Raw genomic sequence first — 17,010 nt, 5'->3', positions numbered from 1 at the left:
TTTATAACTAGTAAAACAGTACAATATTTTCCCCCTGAACTGTAGTAGAAAATGGTAACGAAATATAAAAGGAACAGCATGTACAGTATGGTTAATGCACTAACAAGTGAATGGTACTTTCTGGAAAGCTGAATAAGACATTACATTGTATTATTGTTTGTGGTCACCCATATTGTGTTGGATTTTGTAAAGACTTTCATAATAAGATTTTTGCAAAAACAACACATTTATAGAAGACATAAGTATAGACTCAAGCGATTATTTATGTGGAGCGTGATGATAGCTTTTTAACTATCATTTGGACATTTCATATCCATAAAGATACATTTCATTTAAAAAAATGAATGATATTCAATTAAATCAACATCTGTCAAAGCTTTAATCCAAACGTGGATATTTTGTATAAATCCCATGTTGCCAAAACATAACATGCCTATGATTCTCTCCCCACACGGGTTATCTTCAGAATAAGATCAGTTTGACAGCGGGTTAAAGTACAACATGTGTAATTGGATTAGCAGTGATAATCCCATCCACGGCTCTAATCTGAAACTGTCCTGTAGCCTTCACTGTGAAACCTCGGCCATGTCTTAGAGCTCTACTTGACATGATTTGGAAGATTAGGATCAATCAGTCATTAATCCTGATTTAATATACAGCTATACTAAACATTATCAGGCTTTAAACTGGGCATGGGACCAATCATTTGGAAGCAGCCATGACACTAATTTGCTCTTGCTCTTTTTTTCTATATGCCCCACTATATATATCATACTTGTAGCAGCAGTTTTATATAAGGCCATATATATTGTTATATTTTCTTTGATATTATTTATTCTATTTTAATGTTGCAATTCATTGCCTGTATTTGTAATTCCTACTATATTGTTCACTGTTTCCTTGTAAGAGAACACCTTCTTGTCAATAAACCCTGTTATGTTTATGATTGTGTAAGATAAAGAGGCAGAGGATATTTCTGTGTGTTGTTAATTTACCAGAATTGAAATCTGACAATTTATATGTCATCAAAATGAAACAATAATCTCAAACCTGGCTAGTCCAGATTTTTATTAAGATATCTTTACCAAGATATGTATTATTATAATGCCTCCGTTGCACATAAATATAGCAGAAAACTTGTAATACAAAGAAATATAGTTTCATGGTGGTTTATAGATAAACATGTACTGTGTTGCGGCAGGCATTTGTTTAACTGACCTTTAATGTACTCTCAGGTACCACAGGACTGACATATTACATACATTTAAAAGTTTTTTTTTTTTTTAAAGATTAGGGTGTAACTAAAATGGCTAAAACTATTCTTCAGACGTGCAACAACATATCCAGATGCCACATCTTTTTTTAAGCTCCAAGTCGTGCAAGATGCAAGGGAGTCAGGGCACTAACAACTCTGCTGCACACACTGTCCTTTACACAGGAAAGTGTCAACATTGAGTAAGAAAAGTTTGCATTAGAACTGTTATTGCATGATGGTGTTAGTGTGAAGTTTATATTAACAAAACGGGGTCATTAGTGTTTAAAAAGTCATGGATTAGTTGACCTAATGCATTTACTTTAAGAGAGGCTGATAAAACAGTACAAATATCTTAACCTGTTTTGTGAAAAGACTCATATTTATATGTTCAAATAAAAATTACATGCCCCTGATAACTCTTCAGCCACAATCCTGGGTATCCTTAAATAAAACCTTTTATTTTCCTAATTGAAAAGAAGAAAATATATGTCAAACACACAATATATGATGTTCTGCCTCTAGGGGTCTCTATAAAATCAATAACAAACCAAGAAGCGAGGGATCATAGGAGTTGTTGCCTTCACCACCAATCAGGATCATTAAGGAGGTTTGTACCTGGAGCCTGATGACATGCAACATTTTCAAGAATTATTGTGAATATTTGAGATCATTTTAGTCTACAACTGCTAAAAATATAGGTGTAGTTATTTTTACACAGTTGCATGCTGGAATACAAAAGGCTTTTTATTCTTGCAAAGTTCCTTTCTGGTTCTCTGTCTAGGAAAGGCTTGTGCAGGTACACAACACAGTAACACCCATTTGTTATGATAAGTCTCATGAAATGTTTACTCAGTAATACGTGTCTTGTAAAGATGTGATGCATGCAAAAAGGATGAAACTTCACACAGTTAGAGTCATACCAAAGAATGCTGAAAATCTATTGAGTGTGTTTGTGTTATGGTTTAATAAATGGGTGTGTTTTTTCAATAGCTATGATATGTGTGGATGTGGTATATCTGTGCTGGTCAATGAGTTTTCGTCTTTCATCTTTATTCTGTGTATTTATGATCCATTGTTCAATATTAAAAGGGCATGTGTTTTAAAGATAATCTAAAATTATAAACATGCAGCAGCAAAATAAACGTGTTCCTATTTACATAGACAACTACACCTGACAGTTTTATAAAAAATCTAATCCATTTTCTCTTCTTGTAAACCCAACCACAAAGGCACACAGCTGTCATTCTGTTTCACTTCTGCTTACTAAGAGCAAAATTATTTCAAGCAAAAACTAAAAGAGTGGCAAAGTTATTAAAGCAGAATTACAGGAAAAGTTCTCAGAAGAAGTAAAGCAGATATACAGTAGTGACATGACTGAACACTGCATGTGTTGTGTTGTCAATGGAAGTAATTACATCAGGATACAGAGCTATGATTGTTTCAATTTGCAGAACTACGTTTCCCCCCCTGCTTTTTCTCTGTTAACCAACTATTTACATGCAGGGTGTATTAATATGCCACCTGAATTTAGATATTTGAAAGAGGAATCACTCTGCATCATGCCTGACCTATGAAGAAAGCAGGTTGAGGAGGAAGCTCAATGGAAACCAGCAGTGTAAATGTGGAATGGATCCACTGGCAGGGCGAGGATCCAGATTCTGTTGAAGTAACAGGTTTGTCTAGTCTAATCCATTTCCATGTCTTAAAATCAGCTTGTAAGTGGGTTACTATTAATAATGTTATCATGGCTTTTTGTTGTTGATTGCATAATAAGAAGAGGTCAACTTCTAAGCATGATTTGTTGTGATTCAACATCTCTGAGAGACATGTTAGTTGTTTTATTGGACCTGGGTACTCGGATGAATAGAGAGGCTCAGCTGTCAACTGATCACCATATGCCAATGTGTTGGATCAGAGCAAAAGCTCCTGATCTTATGGGGGGGATGTAAAATCTATTGCTTTTACTTAAAACCAGAGCCAGGCCAACCAAGTGTCTGCAAGTCCTACAAAGAGAGGTTTCGAGTTTGTTGGGATTTTTGGGACAGGACATGCAATGCATTTATTGCTAAAGATGTCAAAAACACGTGGTGTTTGTGGTATTAGAATTTGTTTGCAGACTAGGTCCGGACCATAGACTGTATATATAAAGCCCTTGGGCACCCCCTACTGGTGAAACATTTTTCTCTTACTTCAAATTATGTAATTTTCACTTTTGCAGTGTCTTTTCTTTAAAGCACAATCATTCCAAATGCAAAATAAACAAGTTGCCCTGTTTAACTTAAAATGCAAAAGAAGCACAGTATTTCTGTGCAGTTGGTGAAGCAAACATTGGCTGGAAAAAGAAGAAGCATTGGATGTTCTGCGTAATTATAATACAAAACTACATTTTTGAAATATTCAACCAAAAGCACACAGATTTACTCAATTTGGTGGCTGTTCTGAAACGCTGGGTATAAAGTCCTGTATGAAATTCAGTGCAAAACATCCCTCATAATACTGGATACTAGTTTTAACAACGTTCCTCTATTTATGCTCACAGATAAACTAAGGACTCAAACACAGCATACATTTTCACTACAATCACAGTAGGGAAAGCACAGGTGTAAGGAATGAAAGTGTCTCAGTAAATAATGCATCTATCCTGAATCCAGCGCACCTGAAAAGAATAAAGACATAAACTAATTTATTGCGTCTGTGTTAGACTTGTAAAACAGCTTTCTGTCAGAAAAGTAATTGACATTTCTGATGCACCAGTTACACCACTTATTTATAAACACGCTGGGCATTATATTCTGAACATGTTTTAGTTTTAAATGCCCACCTTGACAGACGGCCTTTCTTTCACCTGAACTCCCTGCCCCCAGTGTGTCGCTGCATGTTGTGAACATCCAACCACTAGATGGCAGTGCTGTTGTAAAGTTATGACCAACGCATTGACAATGAAATGGACCTCATTTCATAACTTCACTAATGAATTACTATTACAAAACACAAGACTTATCTACTGCACTTACCTACCCAATCACAATGATTGTAATTGCCGTGATAAGTGCTAGTATATTTATTGCTTGCATTTCCACAAAAAGAAGCATTTCTTTCAACTGTTTTTGACATCTTCTTATCAATAATTAATACAAATATGTGATGCTTTTGCCTGAAATAGGTAATTATCTATTTATTTAACCATTTATTGTATTTTTCTGATTGTCACCTTTGTCCACAGTTGGTTTAAAATGTGCTCATGGAAATAAATGTATCAAGCTAAAAGTCGCATTTTTTCAAGAAAGACAAATTAAAAAGGCCCCAAACAAGATAAGATACTTCCGTAAATAATGAATACAAACCACAAAAACAAACTCAAAATAGTATGCACAATATTAGATGTAGATGTATCTGATATCTTCTCATATTATGTTAGTATTATGACAGTAACATCTGGTCCTGTCTGCAGACAAGATTCAAGATTTAAAGGTTTATTGTCATAAAATATACACAACCACCGGGTAATTATGTAATGTATGAAAAACTTAGGTTTGCAGGTTCCACAACTTACAAGACATAACAAAATAAATATAATAAACAACAATACAAATTCAAAATAGTAATCTCTTACATTTTAATTAGTGTGAGTTTGAATTTTGTACGCCTTCAAGTGAAGATCAAACTATGTATGGCTTTAACATATTTTTTTATAGTACAATAGTAGTTAAGATTAAGTTGATCACTAGTTGTTTTTATTCTGTCTCTGTGGTTCCCATTGATGTAAAACGTGTCTTTTCTATGTGCCATGTGTCTTCAATCAACATATAAAAAAGAAAAAAATAGTGCGAGCTCAGTTTTAAAATAGTATTATGGACTGTGGGATGAAAGTTTACCTGAGTCCGGTGTTTTTTGTCCTACATTAGCCCAATTAAGGCCTTACGTTTTTGGATGAGCAACAGGTTTTTTTTAGCTGTCCCTTTATCTCTTGTCTTTAGTACATCCACATGTCTAAATGACACGTTTAAAGCAACATCCTGTGTGCACATTTGAGAAGAAGTTGAGGTTGCTGCGGGTGTTGCCAACATGCATGATTAGTCCACTTGGTATGACATCAGAGACAGAGAGGCAATGACAGAAGGGTAAACTCAGTGGGGAAATTCAATGAAACATCTTCCGAGGGTGTGACCAATTTGACCCGCCTCCCACCCTCCACCAACCCCCATGTTCCCTCAGCATTCAAACCACATTTCAACAGCTACTTGGTTCAACCACACCAGGAAAAGCGAGTGAGCAGTGATATTTGTAAAACAGCTTTATTGGACAACCCTGCAGAGACACCCCCCCTCTGCACCACCTCTCTCCTTTTTCCTTTTGGCCGTGCGCGCGCAGGAGCAGCTGTCATTGGGTCGAAGCGGGTGCCCGCGCTCTGCATATAGCGAGACTATCCTGTTTGAAGATTATGCTGCAGCTCTTGGCCATCTTGTAGCAGACAGGATGAGACTTTGATTGAGATAACAAAACGCGCACAGAAGCACCTTTTGGTTTTTTTCAACTGAATACGGTCGCAAACACCAAGAAAAGGCAGGAACATCACCGCTGTGTGCTGAAAACCCCTCAGACGAGTTGTGGATTATTCCGAGGACACCGTACTGAAACCATGAGCTGGGGGGCAGAGCTATGGGTGAGCCTCTTGTGAATCGTTACTGGTTTCTTTATACAGGCGTGTGGAACTAACGGTTTTCTGATTAAATAGATATGAGGGTGACATAAGGCGCAGTGGCTCCATGTTTTTCTTTTAGCCGCTAAAACATGTTTGCAGGCGGCGCTTTGTGGGTGTTCCAGCTCTGTGTCGATAGCCGGCTAATCACTGATGTTTGTTTGGGTTGCAACACCAGTGTAAGGTAATGGCAATGAAGGAGATTATACGTTTTATTCATCCCGAGCTAACCATCCATTTTAGTTTACATTTGGGAATTCAAACCACGCTCTGCACACACCCCCTCACATTTTAACATGTTGTTGTTGAGCCCATGTTCATGTTGCAGCGACACTTGTTGTTTTTTTTGCACCGGATTCAAAAACGCTGGTATGTGAATTCGATGCAGTCCTACTGCTGTAGGCTGTGATCACTGTCAGTAGAGGAAGTAGATGAGTTCACTGAAGCACTGCTGTTTAATTTAATCAGGGGGAAATGCAACTGGTTAAATCCAGAGCTGGAGTGTATTCAAAATAGCAATACAGAACTCAAGTCATGCATTCAAAAATATTACCTAAGTAAAAAAGTGTTGGCAAAATAAAAATACTCATGATGCAGAATGTCCAGTTTCAGAATCATGTGAATGCCTGTTATATAACTTCATTATAATTAGTGGTGCATTCATGTGTTCAACATGCAAATGTTGCAGCTGGATAAGGTGGAACTCATTTTAACTACTTTATATACTGTTGCCTAATTTATAATAAATAATCTATTCATATTTTGTATAAATAACCTGAATTTGCAAAGACGATAGTGACTGGTGAGGTCAGATAAATGTAGTGGAGGAATATTTGCTTCCAAAATGTGTTGAAGTAAAAACATAAAGTATAATGAAACAGAAATAAGTACCTGCAAAGTGTACTAAATTAATTTGATATAGTTGCTTTCCAAGGTTAACTGCTTTACAAATCCCCTTCAATGACATAACGTCCTTACTATTCATTTAACTGTATGTGTATATATATATATATATATATATATACACATACAGTTAATATATATAGTTCTGTATATATATATATATATATATATATATATAGATGAGAATAATGTAATATGGCAAACATCTACATACAACTTTAAATCTGTGGTTTGTGAACTATTTATAAAGCTACAAAGAGAAATGTCAGATAGGTTGGTCTTGGATTTGACCACCACTTAAATTTCATTCCAATGAGTAACCCAAAACCCTCACACAAAATCAAAGGGACCAGGAATGACCTGATATCTTATGGATGTTTCATTTGGTTGATCAGGCATTCTGTGTGAGCAACAATAGAAACAGTAGAAGCCTGGTGACCTTACTACAACAAATTCCTGTGCCATGATTTCATTCTTCAATGAAATTCATGTTTAAAGACAGCTCAAATGATCTTATGAACCCAATGTAAACCCTTATCAATCCAGACACTGTGTCAGTGGTATTTCACCTTATTCAGACACACAGATACTCAGACGTTTACGGCATTACATTGTAATCTGCACCATGAAAATAATGAAGATTACAGGACTGTCGGACAATTTTTACGGCTTGATAATAAGCAGCTGTGGCGAGAGGAATTCCTGTTGTTAGGGGTTTGTTTCAGTAGCTCATGTTGTTATTTTGTTGTGGAAATGATCCACTGTATAATAAAATCTGTCATTCTGCAGGGGTGCTGGCATGTTGTTGCATGATCATTTGTGTGTGTGTGTGTGTGTGTGTGTGTGTGTGTGTGTGTGTGTGTGTGTGTGTGTGTGTGTGTGTGTGTGTGTGTGTGTGTGTGTGTGTGTGTGTGTGTGTGTGTGTGTGTGTGTGTGTGTGTGTGTGTCAGTGCAAACATGCATGTGTTTGCCTGCAGGTTACTACATGGAGTTTGTATTTGACCCTGCAGGAAAGGTCACGTTTTATTGATTTAAACTCACGATCTGTAGGTAAAAAATGCTACACCTGATCTCCGTTCTGCAGTGTGGAGCGTGTTTTTCCTTTTCTAGAAAACAGCAAAGGGGCCTGGAGAGAGTTAAAACATGGGATGTGTTTTCCTTTCTAAGAAACACGGGAGGGGAATGCCCTCCCCTGAATTCTCCAGTAATTTACCTGGTGCAAAGTTCACAGAGAAAACAGCTAGTCCTCCACATTCTTGCCTTTTCCAACTCATGTCAGTGTATTTCTGTAATGCTTGACCGAAGAACACTGCGGCCCAGGTATTCATGCAGGCCTGGAGACATTCTGCAGGCTTTCATGTGTACCTTAAGTCTGGAAAACATTTGAACATTTTTTTAAATAGAGACTGAGCTTTTGCAGAGTAATGTATTACAACCACATGCTGGCTTTTTTTCTGTAGCGGGGCTGAATGAAATCCAGACACTTGTTCCTTTAATCTCAGGCCCTGCCACAAATGGGCAGTTGACAGAGCATAGCAATACTCTACAGGTGGAATATGCAACTGGAGAATGCAGACAGCTTAATTTCTTGTTGGCCCAGCCCAGACATTTTTGTAGAGCAAGGGCAGGATGTTGTGAGTCACACTACAAATAGTTAGTAGTTATATTTAGGACTTATAACTACAAGTAATTGGCAGATAAATTGATTAGAAATGTTAAAACATTTTGAGAGAAGTTATTCAGAGTTCAACATGATGTCTTCACATGTTTTGTCATGCTATGAATCAAAAACCATTAACAAGTACAAGTACATTGGTTATGAGAAAATCCTCACATTTTGGGAGCAGAAATCAGCAAATGTACGGCATTTGTGCTAAAAGATCTACTGTAATGATTGTAATACCAGTTTCTAGGTAGTCACTCAGATCAGTAGTCCTTCAATTGTCATATTACAAATAAAGTGAGGAAAACAATAAAACATGGCTAATGCACACAAAACAAAACAGCGATATGTACACCATGGTAATACATGTCAAATTGCAGGAGGTTATATTGCACTTACATGTATATTGCACAAAGTTTTATATTATCAGATCTGTTATTTTATTTCAGATCAGGGGTATTCCGGTCTATGTGTATAGGGGGTCTACCAGTGGCCATGGTGGTTGTACAGCCTGACTACTGCAGCAAGTAAGGACCTGCGGTAACTTTCTGTGAGACACCGCGGAATATAATAATATAACAGAAGAGTTCTCTGAAATCATTCTGGCATGTCTTATTCGTAAGAAGGAAACTTTCAACTAAACATTAGCTGTTATGAACTCAGGCTTTTAAAGGGAAACTCGACAAATGAACTTCCTTTTTGTATTTCTGATGAATGTATTGAGATTAGTTTTCTGATAAAGGAAATTAAGTGGCATGCCAGATGTAGGATAAGGGTCCTCACATTTGATCTTTGGTCACTCGCTGTTAACAGGAAACTAAATGATGTTTCATTGTGTGAAGTCACGGTCATTTCTCAACCTCTCACAAACTCCTGTGTCGCTTTGGTGAAGCAGTGCAAACGGGTCTTGCTGTGATATTGTATCTTTTTATGAAGTTAAAGTTGATTTCAATAGAGACCTGTTATGGGAAGTCATGGCTGGAATGGCTTTGTTTATGCCTTGTGTGTCAGCATGAGTAAAGCATCAGTCAGCTGAATGCCTTCTGTGCAACATCATAGTAATGATTATAGTCTTCACCGTCCAGGTAAAGACAGACTTTGGGAATGTTTGCCGCCATTAAATTATGACCAACACTGAGCTGTGTTCTAACATTACAATCAAGGTATCTTTTAGAGTGTTCCAAAAGCAGTGTTTGCTTAAAGAGACTCCAACTCTGACCGGTGTTCCTCTTTGGCCAAGCGTTTGAGCACGTGCATGCACAGTAAGGACCCCTATGTACAAATGCAACCGAGGAACAAGGAAGTCAAATGTGGTGAAACTTGTGACTGTTTCTCCGCAGAACAGGGGTAAAAAAAAAAAAATAAAGGACTATTTCACAATACAGAGGCATCACACCTAAAATAACCACTCTAAATCGAATTAGCTGAGCTTACTTTAGAAATTTCGAAGAAATGGAGACGTGTCAGATCTAGCTGGCACTCTACGCAGCAGAGGGGCCACAGTTATTTTGTGCTACACACATAGACTAAATTTCAGCAGTCCATTGAAATGAAAAAAGGAAGTTAAACCTTGGTTTTCAGGTTGTATGCCAAACAAAAGGACTGATACACCTTTCCATTATGACACACCTTGAATGTTTCACTTCTCCTGTGTGGCTGATTTGGGAACTGGATGTGAGCTACCTTTCTCTCAGTTGCACACAGGGGCCCACTCATTCTTCTGTATGTAGGATGTAAAAGCATCTTTGTCCTGTCATACAAGCTGTTCACAAGGAAACATGATTGAAACTCTTCTCAAAGAGCAGCAGCTTAAGGTAAGTTGAGATTGATCGGGGTTTTAGGCATTAGCTGTAGGAAAGTTTGGCCAACATGTTGCCCTTAACTGAACCGTCAGTTACATTGGTGCGTTACGTAGATTCATCAAGGCAAGTTGCTAGATAGAAAAGTATCTCCAACAATTTTGATAATCAGTTCACCATTGACATATTTCTTTCATTCAGAAATGGCAGGAAATTCAATATTTTGGGTGTTTTTAACTGACACAACTTTTAAAGACAGCATCTTGGACTTTATAATCTGGGCTGAACATTTTCAACCATTTTATAGACTAAACAGTTAATTGAGTAGCCCAAAAATAAAAGGCAGATTGATGGTATTGGAAATAATCATTAATTGTAGAGATCTATTCAGCCAGAATATCTTCGCTTGAGAGATGCTTGTATGAGACTTTCAGTCGTAGGCGCACTTTAACTCTGTTAACCATCGCCCTTTTGAGAAGGGAAAGTGTAATTGTCTGCAGAGGCCTTTTTAAATGCCACTTGCTTCTCTCAGGTCATTAACTGGGGCTCCAGACTTTGCCAGAGGGGAGCAGACGGAAATCTAAACCTCATGGTGTTGTTGTGTGGGGATTGCAGTCATGCATTCACAGCAGAGAGATATCAGGGCGGGTCTCCTGGTGTGGTTATTATGAAACAGCCGGTGATAGATTGAGATTTCCTCTGTGTTGTATCTCTGACTCCCCCCGGGGGGCTGCATCCTCCCCTGCTGTTCACTTGACATTCAGGCCACTTCCAGCTCTGAAACCTGAGCTAGTTTGTTTCCCCTCAGTCAGTGTGATAAAGACAGGGGAGGGGGGTTCAGAGACTGAAACCTTTAGCAGACTACAACAGACATCCCCCCCCATTAAGTCTTATTCTCATCACTACCCACCTGCTGGCTCAGAGAGGCCTTTTACTCTCCAATCTTTGATCTCCATCATGGTAAAGACTGGGAAGCAGAGAGAGAGGAGGGGGATTCAAAGAGAGGAGGTTCACATTGACATGGGTAAAACATGCAAATGTAAAAAAAAGGGATTTCTTTCTGTCTTGTCTACTTTGTTAGCCTATCATAGAAAAACATCCCATTGAACAAGGTTATGGTTTTCTAAATACAGTCTGAATATATATTTTTTGTTGTATATTGTATATTTCTATGTAATTTTCACTTGTTGTCATTCCAGTCACGAACAAAGAACCTCTACTTCTTTTGCACTACAAAAAAAGTAGTCGTTACACTTAATTTTTCTACCATTTGTAAAAACAAAAACCCATAGGAAACACACACCCTATATCTGTTTAATTGTTTAAAAAAATAATTAAAATCTAAGCAAATAGCCAAACATTTCATATTGTCTTCATACTGTATAACTTGCATTTTTTTTCACGTCTCAACAATGTAGTTAATTGAATATCTTTGCCTTTGGTCAAACAAAACAAGATATTTGAGAAAATCTGTTTCGGTCCCACCAACATGTGACAAGCCTTTTAAAAGAAATGCTTTATACACCAAACAATTGAGTTTAGATGTTTTCTCTGTTGTGTTCTCCAAACATAAATGTAGTCCTGCTGCCTTCTCACATGACCACAGACTCACTGTTGCAGCCTTTAATCTGGAGGCCTCATTACCACTTCTGTTATTTGTGAAAGTTGGCCTCTAATCATTGCTGTGACGGTGGATATTCTACAGCTGCTGCAACCACTATGACATATTGTAACCTGAGCCCCATCTCTTCCATGTTCTCCTAATTACTGCTATATTGTACTACTGTACTGTAGGTGTCATTTGTTCCTGAGGCTGTGTCAGCATTGAGTTTCCCAGCACAGAGTAATGGAGGAACATTAGCTCAGTGATTGCCTGCTCTGTTTTACGACTGTTCAAGGTGAAGGATGAACACAGGGATACATCCTCTTTTTCTCTGCAACATCTCCATTTAAACTGCTGGTGCTTTCAGGCCTAAGTGTACCTCATTGTAGACGTCATTGTGTAGCTTGTAGTGATAGTTATAGCATAGAATAAGAGAAGTAAGGAGTGAAGAAAAGCCTTACAATTGGCATAATATGATATTTGTTCATGCATTTTTTGTTGAATTTGGAAACAATTGTCCTTAGAGCTCAGGAATGCACAAAAATATTGGCGCCCCATTGGTATCATCTGTCTCGTTTTCCAGAATTAATATGCATGTACTTATTTGGAGGTTTCATTGGTTAATCATGATAAAAATAGATAATAATATGTTTATTTCATTACAAGAGTGACTTGATTTTCTCTGTAATTATGTACGTGGACCCCAAAAAACATGGGCATCTATAACATAACAACTAATAAACATTTAGTATGCAAAAGTAAATGTTACATGTTTGGAATGAAAGCCACAATCCTTGTATTTTAATACTGATTTGACATCTGGAGTACTTGGTCAGCCTGTGTTTATCATCCCTAAGAAGCACATAGTGATAGCACAGATGGACGCGTGGTAAAAGACTAAAGATACTATTGCACATTTTATTAGCTCTGCTATCTCAATCCTCCATCTGTCCTCTGTGGTGATCATGAAGTCAGGGAATGTTTGAGGCCAAGAAACCGTGGGTTGCCTGCTTGTGGGACCGTGGTGTTCTGTTTTTGTTCCTCCTAAAATCTCAGGGAAGAGAAGATGTCATTCCAGATGTGGTCAGTAGACATTGTGGGCACCATGTGAAGCGTTTTATATGTAGCAGTTACTTTACCGCTGCTTAATGTGAAATGATTCAAATCCATAAAGAAAACAGGCCCGTGCAGCCATGCAGTTTCCAAACACTTGTCTCCCACTGCTTGAGAATATTTTAACTGCTGGAGAAATAACCAGCTTTCCCTCTTGCCTTTTGCACATTTCCTCATTTGCTCCGTTTTTTTCCTTGCTACTGCTTTCATCGCACAGACTCATTTCCCTCTCCTGTAATTGTCTCTGAGAAACCGATGGATATAATCATGTGTGTCACTTAAAAAGAAAAGCTTGTCCTCAGTTAACTTTCTTCTTCGAGATTTCTGAGCTTAGCTTTGTTCTCTCGCAGTGGGAGAATCACATTTTTGTGATTATTGAGAGGCCATGTGTGCTTGAGGAGGCTTCTTGGCATTGTTCTACATCATTGTGGTCAGATAATGCTCTCCAATCTGCAGGATGTCAAAACCTTTTTGCTTTAGCAGGATTATCTATCTTCATTTAGAAGTTATTTATGATACAGAATATGGTCGTTTATTGATGTTCATGATGGCTGGAGTTGTTGATTGTATTGGTGAATTGTTCAGGCAGTTAAAGGCATTAGGTGTAATATGTAGCACTTCCTCTAGTGGGCTTCTGGCTTTATTCAGCCACAAAGGATGGTCCTCCTTAAAAAAATTAAAAGGGCCCTGTTATGCTATTTGGGGTTTTCCCTTTTCTATAGTGTGTATATAGGTGTGTGTTCATGTCTATGGTCTGCACAGGCTAAAATCCCTCTGTTTCCTCCAGAGGGAGTTTCTCTCCCCAAACACTCCCCCCCGCCCTGCCTGAAATGCCTCCATTGGACTCCTTTGTTTACACCTAACGTAGTGACATCACTATGTTACAGGTGGAACAAGGAGTCCAACACTCACACCTATTGGATAGCTCCAACTAATTGTACGTGATTGGCTAAGAAGCGGGACATCTCTAAGCATTTGACCCATCACAACAGAGCTGGCCAGCTAACCAATCGGAGCAGACAGACCAGGGCTCTGGTTTCAGACAGAGGGTGAAAAGAGGTGCAGCAGCACAGGCAGTATGAGAAAAATAAAGAGCTTTTTGAACATTAAAGCAGGGAGACATGTCCCATAGAGACACTAAATACTAATAGTAACCTGAATATGAGCAGAATGTCCTCTTAATACATCTCCATGTCTCTCCATGGTTTAACCTCATGTTATGCTGTACATTGGAATAGAAGAAACTGGGTGACATATGAAAATACAAATCTGAGTCTGTCTAAGAGGAGTTTCCTGCTTGAAGCCTCTTAAGAAATCCCATTTTTACTCATATCCTGAGATGAGACATGTCAGGGTGGTGTAAAAGTGCTGCCACCCAATTCAGAGAATTAAAAAAGCTGTTGGTGCTGCCAGGAAAAACCTGAAGATATGTCAGCTCATTTTGATGATACAGTGAACATATTGGCATACCAAGTCCTTTTATGTGTTTCCCCCACAAAAAAAGGACAGTAAATATTCTAGCATCAGCATAAAACTCTTTTGTTGTTAGCAAGAGAGAATAAAGCTACAGACTCAACGTCCTTGTGGGCTTTTAGAAGGTTAATCGGTTGGATTCTCTCACAGTAGAACAAAAAGAAGCCAAGAATCTAAAATAGCAGAGAGAAGATGAAGAAGATGATCAGACATAATGTCGTCCATCCCTAAAGCTTAGCTCTCAGCCATATATTTAAGTGTGAGTTCTATAACAGGCGATGGCAACCTTAGGCGCTATGCCACCATTGTGGTAGCTTAACCAAGGGTAGTAAGTGTTCAAAAGAGTAGTACCGTCTCATTCACATGCTAAATGAACTCTTTCACAGCCATTTGCTGTTCCATGGCCTGTCATTTTAGCTAGTTTGATAGATTAAAAAAAGTTTATTGCCTATGAAAGAGATTGGTGGAAAATTGGTAGGGTTTATGATTTCAACTCAAAGATATCAGCCTGCTCTTATAATTAAAATATCTTGATTATTATATCTTTGGATAAAAGGAATACAATTACAGACCTTTTTAGTTATTTAATTTGATGTGGTGTCACAATCAAACCTAATGTTAACCTTAATATCATGAAAAAAATGGCACTTCATTTCAAAAAGGTTGCGTACCCCTGTTATTTAAAGCCATTTAGTTTCAAATAAAATATTCCTCAGCTAATTAGAGTAGGGGAGGTTCTCTTCATCATAGATTTAGCCAGCACACTGTTGAGAAAAGCCATGCTACAGCCACACAAGCTCTAGTTTATCTGTATTAACATCAGCTGACCTTTCCAGCTAAATACAATGCTCTGGTTAAAAATGGCAAACCCCACTCATTGGCTGTACCAGCTGCATGACTTTAATCTTATTTTATGACGCCTTTGTGCAGTATCTAAGTTGAATAAGTATTGTACGAGAAGAGGTAGCACTGCACCAGGAACCCAGAAAAAGGAGTACCACACTCCTGTATTCCTTGAGGGGGAAAAAAGAGAAGAGAAATGCAATACATTGTTGGCTCAAAGCCAGATTATTTGATCCTCAAGGGAGAGATTAGACTCTGGTCATCTGAAGCGGAGTTATTAAACTGGCTTCAGAGAGTAGAGCGCCATTGCAAGATGAGAAGCCTTGCTTGAGGCGGACAGAAACAGGCAGCATGGCGTCACTCAGATCTATTTATGAACTGAAACTTCGAGCAACACACACATTTGGGTCTGAGTGCAAAACACATTTGAATCTAGTCTCTCATTTACCACCATCATGTTTGCCTGCAGGCTTAATTATATGCTACTGCTGTTTGTTTGTATGTTTTTCCCATCAAGTTCCTCTGTAGCAGTGTGATTAAAAGACTGACACCTATTGGCAATGAAGTATAGTAATCACTAAGGTAGTATTTTGATGTTTTTTTGCAAGAGAACCTGCAGTTATTATGTTCAAATCATGGTTATTCTTCAGTGGAAAAAGGTCTACCGGAGACATGTCATGGCAGCACATAGCTTGAGTGCCATGGCAGGAGACTCACCTGAACCATGTTTAGCATAGCATGAGGGGACAGCTGAGCAGGGTGTCATTTACACCAACACTGAACACAGTTAACTCACCCCTAAAGTGTTACTTCCCTCCCAAAATGGCCGCTTGTATATCAATAATTCACCCTTTGTTACTTTTTCAATCTTGAAATAAATGTTGTTTCTTGCAAGTGAACCAAGAATTCAAACAAGGTGAAGATTCTTGATGAATTCAAGAAAAAAAATTCAGTTTAACCCCGAAAAATATTTGAAAAGACCCATTTAAATAGTGTTTTTTTTTTACATGTTTTATGCCATAAATTCATAATTACTTACTGGGTATTTGTGTCTTATACTGCTGTTTAGGAAATGGGAAAATCCAATATCAATATTTGGGCTAACAATATTACAGACAAGTTAGATGCAGATCCTTTTTGACCAAGATAAAACTGGATTGGTTGAAATATAAAGTCGACTGAAGTTTGGTATCTTTCATTTATTCAGCCAAAGCTTTGAATCACAAAACACCACAGTATCTCAAAGGGCTTAACAAATAAGAAACCATCTGTCCTTGGACCTGCAAATCAGATAAGGAAAACCCCCCTCCTACCCCAACAGGGAAGAACTGTCTTGAAAAATAACTTGCTGACATATAAAGCATTACATTAGGGAAGTCTATTCTAACTGTCTACATGTGAGGTCACTCAGAGCCAGTGTACAGATTAACTGCTCCATCAATACCCCCTTTTTTCAGCCCTTCATATCCATTATAGTGTTATCAAGCTTATGGGCTAAGAGATGGCCTATCTCATTCAAATCTGGATTACTTCAAACTCTGTCACGGAATGAACTAAACCAATATTTTGCCAAGTTGTAGCAGTTTACTTTAGAAAGACTCATTGCGGTTCTCTCATAATAAGTTCAATACCTTTTTAGTTTAATTCCAGAGAATGTAT

At 38.0% G+C, this 17,010-nt stretch overlaps 1 protein-coding gene across 2 annotated transcripts in view; it reads left to right on the top strand.

Annotated features, from left to right (window-relative positions):
- The first annotated feature begins 5,501 nt into the window (after nucleotides 1–5,501).
- The window catches only part of LOC134868186 (formin-binding protein 1), a 66,739-nt gene continuing 55,230 nt past the window's right edge, over nucleotides 5,502–17,010 (top strand). The window contains exon 1 of one of the 2 annotated variants that reach the window (XM_063889120.1): nucleotides 5,502–5,918. In XM_063889120.1, coding sequence (XP_063745190.1) covers nucleotides 5,895–5,918 — 24 coding nt within the window. In that variant the 5' untranslated portion in view covers nucleotides 5,502–5,894. Of the gene's footprint in view, nucleotides 5,919–10,218; nucleotides 10,335–17,010 lie in introns of those variants that run through there. The other variant, XM_063889119.1, reaches the window with a different exon arrangement.

The sequence above is a fragment of the Eleginops maclovinus genome, chromosome 8 (genome assembly GCF_036324505.1).
Source record: "Eleginops maclovinus isolate JMC-PN-2008 ecotype Puerto Natales chromosome 8, JC_Emac_rtc_rv5, whole genome shotgun sequence".
Classification (NCBI taxonomy): domain Eukaryota; kingdom Metazoa; phylum Chordata; class Actinopteri; order Perciformes; family Eleginopidae; genus Eleginops; species Eleginops maclovinus.
The sequence above is the reverse complement of the archived record's forward strand: the minus strand, read 5'-3'. Positions and strand labels throughout refer to the sequence as shown.